This window comes from Pollicipes pollicipes, unplaced genomic scaffold (genome assembly GCF_011947565.3).
Source record: "Pollicipes pollicipes isolate AB1234 unplaced genomic scaffold, Ppol_2.1 Scaffold_1600;HRSCAF=1878_pilon_pilon_pilon, whole genome shotgun sequence".
NCBI classification, from domain to species: Eukaryota; Metazoa; Arthropoda; class Thecostraca; order Pollicipedomorpha; family Pollicipedidae; genus Pollicipes; species Pollicipes pollicipes.
In genome coordinates, this window is record NW_023595962.1 from 8,190,699 (window position 1) to 8,203,376 (window position 12,678).

At 52.2% G+C, this 12,678-nt stretch overlaps 1 protein-coding gene across 1 annotated transcript in view; it reads left to right on the forward strand.

Moving 5' to 3' along the window:
• Positions 1-12,678, forward strand: part of LOC119091674 (innexin unc-9) — a 33,661-nt gene that overhangs the window by 20,330 nt on the left and 653 nt on the right. The window contains exons 5-8 of the mRNA XM_037214490.1: positions 5,087-5,287; positions 5,913-6,013; positions 6,778-6,965; positions 12,049-12,678. The exon at positions 12,049-12,678 is cut by the window's right edge and continues 653 nt beyond it. Of these exons, the coding sequence (XP_037070385.1) occupies positions 5,087-5,287; positions 5,913-6,013; positions 6,778-6,965; positions 12,049-12,532 (974 nt within the window). The 3' untranslated portion in view covers positions 12,533-12,678. The remainder of the gene's footprint in view (positions 1-5,086; positions 5,288-5,912; positions 6,014-6,777; positions 6,966-12,048) is intronic.

Genomic DNA, 12,678 nt, shown 5'->3' on the forward strand with positions numbered 1-12,678 from the left:
GTCATACAGCCGGTGCTCTGCATGCAGGTGCAGTGTTCATATTGCGGGCAGACGTTCGTGCTCACGTTTATGCTTGGAAAATGACATTTCCTCCATTTAGCCTACAGAGAAGTCGTTGATGTTAATGAACCTGCAAATTTGTTAAAGTCTGATTGCATAGGTACCGCCCACAAGCGGGGGGCAGCGCGGGCCCCAACTCGTGCCGGAACAAATGCCCGCAGCGTGCTTCTCTATTGACCCAGACTTTAGACCGTGACAACCCGCCATGAAACAAAGAGCTAAAACCAAGCTCGGAGAGCACTGAAGGCTTCCCAGAACCCGTTGCCCTCTCGGCGAAAATCGGGCTGGGGAAACATTGCCTCGACGGGTCCCCTTGGCATCAGTCATCGTCCGGAGGCCCTCTGATTCCGAGAGCCGCCCCCGAGTGATTCATCCCAACAGATCGGCGACTCTCGAGAATTTGTCCTGCAGATCGATGCCGGTTCTTCTGCGCCCACGCCCACCCCTGGCCCCTGTTGGTCGCCGCCGCCGCCAGCCAGCGACTCGTGAAATCCCCGGCGGTGATTCCCACTTCCGCCGCCCGAGCCGCCTAGCCTCCGATGACCTTGACCCCATCCCACCCGGCGGCAGCGGCACGGCTCGGAGCGGGCGCCGAGATCGCCTGAGGCGGTCTGTAGCCGCCGGCGGGGAATAAACGTCTCGCCCACGGCGATAACGACTCGAAACTGCTGGCCGCCGAGAGAATCATGCGGATTCCGTGCCGGCTGGTGAAGATAGCCGTCTCTCGGACGCAGGGGCGGCGCCAGGACGCGGGGCGGTGAGGCGCCAGGGAAGTGGACAGCCTCACCAGAGTGCACAGGAAACTCGCCGCGATGGAGCCGCTTGAGACGCGATTGAACGTCAATGCTTGTGGCCTGTGATGGGTCGAATCACTTTGGCAGGGTTAAGTCAAGTTTGGCAGGTTTGGCATTCAGTTAAGACGGCTGTCCCCACGTCGCGAAGATCGCCGGTTGCCCCCTCTCTGTCGCGCGCTGGGTGCGCTCATGCCCCGGAAATGGAAGCGCGCTGCTGTCGTGCGTGATCGAAATCGCCGCGCACATCAGCAGCGAACCAGTCAACGTTCACTTCCCTCCGAGCAAAACGCCACCGCCTCGAACTGCTCTTCATGGTCTGCGCTATATCGCTCAGAAATGATTTGTAGCCTGCATTTGTTGGCGGCGAATGTGAACGATCGAGAGCATCCGCCCGGAAAATGAACGCTCAACAGCCCCAAGGCAACGCAAGTCTAGAGGTGACCACGAATTCCAGTCCCCTGGTGGCTCACATACCCCACGTGATATGTGTCACCACTGCTCTGTTAAGCTCTGATTCGACTCGGCTTACCCGGCTGCGGCTGACCACTGATTCCACCGCCCTGATGACTCACCCGGCTGCGGCTGAGCACTGATTCCACCGCCCTGGTGACTCACATACCCCACGTGATATGTGTCACCACTGCTCTGTTAAGCTCTGATTCGACCCAGCCGCAGCCGGGTAAGGCCTCGGCTGACCACTGATTCCACCGCCCTGGTGACTCGCATACCCCACGTGGTATGTGTAGCCGCTCCTCTGTTTAGCCCTGATTCGACCCAGCTTACCCGGCTGCGGCTGACCACCGATTTCACCGCCCTGGTGACTGACATGCCCGACGTGGTATGTGTAACCGCTTCTCTGTTTAGCCCTGATTCGACCCAGCTCGTCCGACCTCGGCTTCCTTTCACCACCTGCGGTATTTCAGACCCAAGCGCACATCATTTTGTGTGAAGCTGTGTGGTGTTGTGTGGTGAGAGCGGGTTTTCCACAGCGCCATGCGTGGTTAGCGGGTACTCCGCTGCACCACGAATGATACACTACGCTGCAGCGATGTAGTTAAGGAAAAATGTGAGGAACGGCAGAAATCTGCGATCATGCCAAATCTAGTCAGACTCCTGGCTTTCCTGCGTACGCGGTGGGATCCCTTGACTTTCCGGCTCACACCGTGGGGTCCATTCACTTTCCAGCTTACACCGAGGGTCCCTTGACTTTCCGGTTCACGCCGTGGGGTCCATTCACTTTCCAGCTTACACCGAGGGTCCCTCGACTTTCCGGCTCACACCGTGGGGTCCATTCACTTTCCAGCTTACACCGAGGGTCCCTCGACTTTCCGGCTCACACCGTGGGGTCCATTCACTTTCCAGCTAACACCGAGGGTTCCTTGACTTTCTGGCTTACTCACAAACATTGCATTACATTTGCATGCGACTCACAACACATTTCACTCTTTTCAGGAAGTTGACGATATATTTCATTGTAAGAAGACATTAGGCATTCAGTCTTAAAATTGAGGTGCCTTCGCTGCTGTCGGCCGCCACCATCACCAACATTTTAATATTCGACTCATGCACTTAGGTTTTCGTAAATCTCAATGAGAATTCATGAGAAAATTGTTCCTCTCGCCTTTAGATGCAGACTTTTTTAAAACCAAGCTCCCTAAAGATGTTATCTTCTGGTGGTTTTACCTCGATTCACAATAGCTAGTCACGCTGGTGAGATTGTTGGTATTCAGCAGACAACCCTAACACGCCTTGCCATCTCTTTTCCCAATTACTTAATCTCAAAATGGCAGGATTCACCGGTCAGTGTACGAAAATCGCTCAATGTGCCTACGTACGATCTCTAGTCATCCTTGTTTGCACTCAGGACGACAACCGCCCGTGTAAGGACTTCAAATTTCTGTCCGAAATCTGAAGTGTTGGACGGGGGGGGGGGGGGCGAAAGCCAGCATACTTGTTCGTCCGTTAGGTTGGCAGCAAATTTAGATCCATGCTCTGATGGAGATTCGCCCGCCAGTAAACTTCGATGAGCCTGGAAATTTCACAGATGTTGTGTAATCTTTTGACCACGATGAGTAATAAAACTGAAACTGCCACGTAACTTCCTGTAGGTCCAGGTTACCGTTCATGGAGCTACGTCGGTTCTTAGGTCGTACCATTTAAAGCGGACTGCATCCATTTTCACAACGAAATGCGTTAAATTGTTATTGACCTCTTCAACACGAGCACAGAACCCGAGACAGACAAGAACTAATATCAGCTCCACGGCGGGTCAGATTCGTGGATAGCAAGTGCCTACTCCCCATCCTCTGTTCCCATACTTGTTTACACATTTCAGTTTCGAGCACGCGGGCAAACATCGACAATGAGCTTTGGCACAGTCACGACACATAGTCAAGACAACATGGCACATCCGTCTACAACACTATTAGCATCAAACTAACACCACATTAACAACATATTTGATCTAAATAACGACCTATGAAATACCCTGTATCACAGATGTTACTCCCACAGATCGCGCTGTTACGTAACCCACTCTTAATGACAGTAAGCTTGACAAACACGATGCAATACAATCGCACAGATGGTTGACGACGCGAATGACCCAAGGGTGTGCGATCTAGTCTTAATGCACGCTGGCTATCACACTGCGACAGCCCCTTCCCAATTTCTCTCCTCCCAAGCATCCTCCTCCAACCTCCAACCCCCTACCTTCCTTCCCTCCCTTTCCCCGCGACGGTCAGTTACTCTGCCTCCCCGCGAGCCGCGAAGAGGCAAATAATTACATCACCAAGATGGTCAGGGACTTTCCCCATACCTTTCAGTAGCACACAATGCAACAACGAGAGCCGCAGGAAGCCAAACAAGTCGGTGGATTACGTCAAGGGCTGATGTATGCGCCGTTACCACCATAGCGGACCTAGGAGTCTTATCACACATTTAACAGGCGGTGTCTGAACAACACAACAGCACAACATAACAGGAAATCTGAGCGTGCAAAACAGCTACACATGGTCTAACTCAAAATCGCCATTTTGAGATCATCCAGCGACCAATTGAGCGAACATTCTGAGTCCATTCAGTGACCGGAGACGGTTTTTCGTGTTTTCGTTTCGTTTCGTGTTTCGTTTCGTGTCGTTTCGTGCGCTTCTCACGCGAACGGGCAGTCCGGCCACCAGCAAACAAACGTTAAGAATCCGTAGCATGACAACACCTGCATATCAACTGCGCTTTTTATGCTAGCTAACCACCGATATATCAAACAGGAGTCCTGAAAAACAGAGCAAACAAACTTGATTTGTGTAGTCTCTCTCCGCCATCAACATATGCATGGGGGAAAATATTCTGTCCCAATGATCTTACATACCCGTGCTTACGAACGGCGTAAACGCTGGCGCACACACACACACACACACACACACACACACACACACACACACACACACACACACACACACACACACACACACACACACACACACACACACACACACACACACACACACACACACACACACACACACACACACACACACACACACACACACACACATACACATACACACACACACACACACACACACACACACACACACACACACACACACACACACACACACACACACACACACACACACACACACACACACACACACACACACAAAGTACATATGCATAGAAATGTTTGTTGGACTTAACACATTCATAAGAATACATAAAACGATGAACCCCAAAAGTGATCGGACCCATCAGAAAGGATGGTTTTCAGTTGCAGTTGCATCTGTGCATGAAGTGGCAGCCCGACCCTGACCCAGTGGCATGGCGATGATGTAGTGGCCTACACCTGACTCAGTGACCTACATCTGACCCAATGAACTGATCCTGACCAGGCTTCCTGAACCGAACTCGGACTAAACTGTGATCCGGTGACATGGCCCTGACTTGGGAGCCTGACCCTGACCTAGCGGCCTGTCCTTGACCTTGAGACCCGAACTTGACGCAGTGGCGTAACTGCCGCTTGGTGACCTCCCACATCTGCATCTTGACCGTAACTCGGTGATCGGACTAAGCCTCAACACCTGGCAGCTGATCTGGTGACCTGACCTGACATGGCCCGTTGGCATGACCTAGTGACCTGGCCTGGTGATTTGATCTGACCTTGTGACCTAGCTTTGTGACCTGACCTTACCTGATGATTTGGCCTGACCTGGTGACCTGACCTGACCTGGCAGGCCACCCAGACCGGGAGTCGCTGATCGTGGAGTTCTGCGAGCAGCTGAACACGCTGCTTGGCGTGGCCACGGTGTGCACCGGCTCACGCTCCTGCCGTTTGAGCCAGCAGAACGGCTACCTGTTAGCCCTCTACTTCATGACGAAGTTGCTCTACGTGGCCAACATCTTCCTGCAGTTCTTCATGCTCTCCACTTTCCTCGGTGAGTAGGTGATGGACGTTGGTCGTGATGTTGGTCGTAGTGTTGGTCGCAGGGCGTGAGGTGAGGACGGGACGAACGGGAAACGACTGGGGAGATGGCAGAGAGGAACACAAACCTTCAACGTGACTATCTGCTGGAAAAGTAGCCCTGTGTAGACAAATTGGATCGATTAAACTACGACGAGGTCGTGCACCCCTCGGCAAGGACATGAGACTTCATCGAGTAAATCTGGTCTTTCAGTCCTTGCACCTTGTGCAGCTGCCCGAAATCGGATGCCCATACGCTTATTCGCGATCCACCAGCCGCATAACACCTTTGACACATCATCTTCTCACTGCTCGTTTGAAGGAAACAACTGGGCTTGAAGTAGAGTATCTGCAAACTCAGCCCGATTTTTATCACACTAAGACACAATCTTACAGCATGCAAATTATTCCGTAGTTTGCTTTTGGCCACATAAATCACACTCACGGGCTGCAAGTTGACAATGGATGCATATGGTCTGCAGGAACGTCCCTAACGGTGTTGCAAGACATTTTCTCACTGCTTTTGTTATCCTGTCCGTCCCGCACGGCCATGAGCCTCCCCCTGATGATTGTGACGAGTCCCGTCTTGTGCGTCGCAGGCTCGGCTTACATCGCGCATGGTTTCCAAGTGCTGCGGACGTACCTGTCTAACAGGAACTGGTACACGTCCACCCTGTTTCCGCTGCACACACTCTGCCAGGTGAGGGGCTCACGTGCCGGACAGTGGTGCGCAGCAGGAGGTGGCCAGACCGGGGAAGGGACGGTGGCGGGCAGTGAGGGGTCTGGAGTCATGAGGGTCTCACGTGCCAGACAGCGGTGTGCAACCGGAGGTGACCAGACCGGGGAAGGGACGGTGGCAGGCAGTGAGGGGTCTGGAGTTATGAGGGTCTCACGTGCCAGACAGCGGTGTGCGGCAGGAGGTGACCAGACCGGGGGAGGAACAGTGGCAGGGAGTGACAGTTGGGGACACAACATGGCAGGGTGTGGTGTGTGTTGACTGGTGTGTATAGACGACTGTGGAGATTCTTGTTGTGGATTAGAAACAAGACTGGTCGCACAAAAGATATGTATGTGTGTGGTCGGCACGAATAGCGGCCAAAAATGCACCACACGTGGACGAGTAAATTATTATTTTGTATTTAGGTCACATAGCTTGTCTTTCTGCGATACCATGCAAGTGACACTCATGTATTATTTGCTAACAATCCGCGATATGCCTAAAGGGTCTCCACAGAATCGTAAGCACGAATTTCAGATGATTCGCTGAAGACTGCGAAACGTGAAATCGGTTGACCAACTCTGTCAATTTCTAATTTACGGAAACGATGTACAAGCCCACACCAGACCAAAACAACAGCTTTTGCTTCGGCTGTGATACGGTCAGTCTTAGGGTATCGCTTCGTGTTTTGGACTGACCCGTGCCGGCCCTCCCCGCCCCCTCCACCCCCCCCCCCTCCCCATCAGGTGTCGGCTGCCAACCAGGGCGCCCTGGAGCACTACACGTGCCAGTGTGTGCTGCCCATCAACCTGTTCAACGAGAAGATCTTCGGCGTGCTCTGGTTCTACGTGGCCGCCCTGCTGCCGCTGACCGTGTACAGCACGCTCATCTGGCTGTTCCGCTCCTCCATGACCTCCCGGCGTAGTTTCGTCAGGTCAGCACCCGTCGCGAGGGTCATGGTTAGAGCCAGAGGTTATGGGTCAGGGGATGTCAGAGCCAGAGGTTATGGGTCAGGGGATGTCAGAGCCAGAGGTTGTGGGTCAGGGGATGCCCCTCCCCAATACGACGGCAAAAGTTGTGAAAAAATGCGCCGTTCCGGATTTTGAAAAAAAAACGTAAGCAACGTGGTAAGGTAGGTTTGCCATTAAGTACATTTTGGAGGCAAAAACAGGCAGGCTCTCGTAACCGTTTGAAAATAAAAAAAAAACCCTTCTTACTATTTGCTCCTCCTAAGCGGCGTAGCCCTCCACCCACGGCGACGCCCTAGATCCACCCTTGTGCGTGAAAACCGGGTGGTGAACAATCTATTGGTCGGGTAGGACATCGCAGATCTGGCACACAAACGTTTTCAGCTGTCACTTGCAGGGCAAATTGAGCACACTGACTGCTGCTACAGCCGTCAAGTACCCGGGGGGTGTAACCCCGCTGTGCGGCGAGCGCCGCCAGTGTGTTAACCCCGCTGTGCGGCGAGCGCCGCCAGTGTGTTAACCCCGCTGTGCGGCGAGCGCCGCCAGTGTGTTAACCCCGCTGTGCGGCGAGCGCCGCCAGTGTGTTAACCCCGCTGTGCGGCGAGCACCGCCAGTGTGTTAACCCTGCTGTGCGGCGAGCGGCGCCAGTGTGTTAACCCCGCTGTGCGGCGAGCGTCGCCAGTGTGTTAACCCTGCTGTGCGGCGAGCGCCGCCAGTGTGTTAACCCCGCTGTGCGGCGGGCGGCGCCAGTGTGTTAACCCCGCTGTGCGGCGAGCGCCGCCAGTGCACGGCTACGCGACAGCAACGAAAGAGCCATCCTATTCCTTTCGCTGGTTGTCGCATTTTCTTTTACCTTTGTTGTTTATTTCCAGTGACGCCAGGCAGTGGCCCACGATACGGTGCATACGTTGGCTGGGTGGCTTCTGGCTTTGATGCTCGTCAGTTTCAGGCACACATTTCATTGTAGGGCCTTGAGCACAGATGTTGTTTGGTGTTCTGACTTCGCGACATCGGACCAGGATGAGCACGTAAAAGAAGCCACGCTCACTCAATGCTGTGCAAGGTGCGATGACGCATTCAAACAAGGCCGCATTAATGAGCATATTTACTAAAAAGAGAAATTGTGTTGTCCAGAGCAGTCTTTACCACTTAAAAGCATACATATAGTTACCAATAAGCTCATTTTATCATATATTATACTTGCCTCAATATCTTTAAATGTGTAACGTTCCCCTTAACCACAAGATGACGCTGGGAAGCTGTTTGCTTGGACATGGTGGAGGACCGCCCACTTTTCCGAAGTTTCACCGATTCCGAATCAGCGTGGTTTTGGACCTGAGAATTTACAGAAGTAGTCTGGTGGTGAGAAGTACACAAGACAGTAGTAATAGCCTTTTCCTCGGAGAAAAACCAGGATAATGGAGATATAAATGGGTTAACCCATCTAAATCTTCATTCTTCTGGGTTTTCTCCGGGGAATAAGGCTATTACTACTGTCTTATGCATGTTAATAATTTTCCTCGCAAATGCAGTGAACAGCATACGTAATTGGGTGGTGAGAAGTAATCAGTTGCCCTTTTCTATGACTAACCTCGGACGAGTGAATATTTAGAATCCCAGCAGGGTCCATAAACAGCCTCGATATTACAGTGCTCCTAGACTTGGTACGGTCCGGCAGTGGGTGGACATATGCCAAAGTTGTTCAACGTCCAGGATCTGTGCGAGATCCCATGAAAGACGTGAACAGAAGGCTGAGACTGGCATCGCACAACTATGACCATTACCGTACACGGTACGACCGCAAAGAACACCATTACCGTACACGGTACAACCACAGCGAACACCATTACCGTACAAGGTATAACCATAACGTACACCATTCCCGTACACGGTACAACCACAACGTACACCATTACCGTTCACGGTGCAACCATAACTTACACCATGACCGTACACGGTACAACCACAGCGAACACCATCACTGTACAAGGTACAACCACAACGTACACCATGACCGTACACGGTACAACCACAACGTACACCACTACCGTTCACGGTGCAACCACAACATACACCACTACCGTACACGGTACAACCACAACGTATACCATTACCGTGCAAGGCACGACCACAGCATACACCATAACCGTACACGGTACAGCCACAACGTACACCATTACCGTGCAAGGCACAAGCACAGCATACACCATAACCGTGTACGGTATTACCACAAGGAAGACCATTGCTGTACATCGTACAACAGCGTACACCATTATAAATCGTACAAAGTCCAACCACCACCATTGCTGAGACTCGAGAACGGGCTCCAGACGCAATGTCGTATCGGGATTTCGTCAGGCGTTCAGGCCGGCCACACGACCGTGAGCCTGGGGTCCTGATCAGCCCGAGCGCAGGTGGCGCCGCCGCGGACCGCCGCTGTTGAGCGCCTGGTGAGCCCGGTGAGCCCCTTCCAGTCAAGTGTGTCGGGAAGCCGCTGCTGCCAGGCCTTGGCAAAGCCGGCCCTAAGTCCTTGCCCGTGTGCGCCGGTGCCTCCGTGAGAGCTTGTTAATCACGGCTCGCGGCAAGCCGTCGGCAGCGACCAGGGGCGCGAGAAAGCGATTAAAAGGGGGCATCCAAGAGTAAGTCATGGCCTTTTAAAAAGCTTCTGTAGCATCTGACAGCTTAATGGCACTTTACGGCAATTTAAGTGCCCGGTGGCGTCCCGTCTCCGCGTGGCCTCCGTAATTTATGTGCTGAGTGCGCCTCTGGTCACCACGGCTTTTTGGCCGAGACACAGCTGGACAAGTGGAACCTGTCAACACGTCGAACAGAGCAAATACCCTTTACGGGCAGTAGGTATTGATTTTTAAAGAGGGTGTTTGTTGCTCTAGTGGTGACGAAAAGCGCCAGCCACTAGAACCAAAGACGTCGGCGCTGATGGTGAGAGCGACGGTAACAGATTCGGTCACTCCCGATCGTAGGGGCGCCACTCTTCAGAGCCACTTGAAGCAGCGGCCACGTAAGCCACTACACGCATTCGTCCGCTTTCGTATGAAGAACAGCCCTTGTGTTGGCATCAAGTGGTTGGTGGGCTTTGTAGCCGAGGACGTTAGCAGCTCTGCCTTCCACACGCTCTTTGGAAGTGGCAGATGGAGAGAAACCTGACGTGGAAAAACAGCCGCATTGTAGGTGTTTGAATCATTGTTATTCCTTTTTCGGGGGATGATGTCCGTGCTGCACCTGCAGTAAGGGACTCGCACCTCATGCTTCTTGTCTGGTGATTCTGTTATCGTCCCTATTGTGAGACTTTTTGGCATTTCTTCGTACCTTCCGTGCCATTTTAGCCTTACGCCTTTAATTCGGGTTTTGCGGGCGCATCGACTGCAGTGGCCGTTTAACACCCACTCTCATGTAGCAAACCATTTCTCACTACATTTAAAAAAATACTGCACCAAGAAGTCGTCTAACCTCGAGGTCATTTCAGAGGACTATCACAGTTTTCTTCAAAGTCCACCCTTAGATGGTGCAAAACGAGCGTATTCCAATGATGCAAATCATTTTTTACTGCTTTCAAAAATCTGGCCTGCAGGGATTTCAACTGCAGAGATATCAGAGATCAAATATCAGTGTCATCAACACCGGTTTATCAGGATTTTCGTTAGATACTGCTTTACGGCACTTGTCAACGAACCAATTTCTTTGGGCGAGCCATTTTATTCTGTATCTAAAACTCTAGTCACTAAAGGTCGTTTACGTTCAAGGTGATGATGGTAATCAGGGCTTCAGGACGCAATGTTTAAGGTCATCATCAATAAATATAAACGGCCTCAGAGGCCAGAGCTTTGAATGCAGCCAAAAAAGCTTTACTGGTTTGCTTCATAAGAATCTCCTGGATGGGAAGTGCGTGATGGCAAAATTTATCCGAGTTCAGTTTTGATGACCTTGATCTTTCATGATCTCTGGAGGCCAGAGTTTTTGATCCAGTAGGACATAGTTTGCGCTATGAACGTGAGGCTGTTAGGAAACAAGCTTGTGATGAACTTTCAAGGAAATCGTTTGAGTCCGCGGTGGTGATGGGGCAACATGAAGACCACAGGAGGCCAGAGATTTCAATCTAGTAAAATCAAATGGCTTGTGGCATGGGCATGTAAGTGTTTTGTACTACCTTGAGGCAAAATATGAAGAAAATCGTAATAATAGTACCCCGGTTGTAATAAACTAAAATGGACAATGCCTGGGGACCGGAGTTTTAAATGCATTGGAAAATTACTTGCACCACAGAAGTAAACGTACTGATAAGGACCTTAAGGAAAAGTTTAAAGGAGATCATGCCAGTCCAGTATTTACCACCTTGAACTTATACACCCTCTGGAGGTCAAAGGTTGCCATGCGTTAGGTAAGAACCTCCACCATGGATATGAACTTGTTGAGAAGCACTTTGTGCAGAGTATAGGGGGAACCACAATAGTTAAAATTGTAATAGTCCGTTGTGAAGACCTGAAACATGGACGACATTGTGGGCGAAAAAAAATCAGCGCAGTGAAAAATACTCGCACTACGAGCATGGGTTCATTTAAGAATACTTTCAGGATAAACTGAAAAGAAACTCGTGGCGGACCTCCTTAAGTGATGCTAAGTTTTGAAGAATCAATGAGGCCGCGGTTTTGAATGCGATAAAAAAATGGTTTACACGACCGAGTTGTGCATACGTTCAGTACTATCCTCGGGAACAACTGAAAGAAATCGTGACAGTCCAGCTGTGATGACACGGATATTTGTCGACATTGGAGATTAGGGTTCTCGATGTGGTGTAATTGTTTTACACCACAGAGATGTGCACGTTGAAAAGCACCTCAGGGAAGAATTTAAAGCAAAACATGGCAGTCCGCTCTTGACAACCCTGAAACCTGCCCTTCGGAAATGATAACTGCATGATCTGTGAAGACCAGAGCTCTCGACGCCTTGGGAAATGTCACCCGACCTCTGACGTGACATGACATGATAACGTGACCTCCGATGCGTGACCTCTGACCCGCGCCACGTCGGCAGGTACTACCTGTGGCGCACGGGTCGCATGGACGGGGAGCGGCTGGATCGCACCTGCCGTAACCTGCTGACCTACCTCGGCTACGACGGCCTGCTCATCCTGCGACTCATCGAGCTGAACCACGGCACGGCCATCCTCACGCTGATCGTGGACAAGCTGACCGAGTTCCACGACCTGCTGGAGGTCACCGGCCGGCCGGAGGAGGGCGTCTACACCGCCTCCTCCTACCTCTCGCTCTCCACCACGCGTCTGCTCAGCTACTCCGGGCAGCGCAACCTGGTGGCCGACGTGTGCAACATCTCGCCGGAGGGTCAGCGTGCCTGGGGCGGCAGGTCACGCTGTGACCTGACCCGGTCAAGGTCGGACCTGGGCGTGACGGGCGACCAGAGCCCGGAGATCGGGCGGGTGGAGCCGCCGCGGAAGAGGGCCACCGTGCGCGCGGCGAGCAGGCTGAACAAGCGGAAAAACTTCATGTTCTTCCGGTAGGGCGGTGGTGGCGGGCGGCGGAGGCGCGGAAACGAGCGCTGAGGCGAGGGGAGGAGTGGAAGAGGAAGTGGCGGTTGGAGTAAATAAGGTGATGAATGCCGTGGAAACGTGGAAACGCTTGTTGAAGAAGAGGGGGCGAGGCTGTA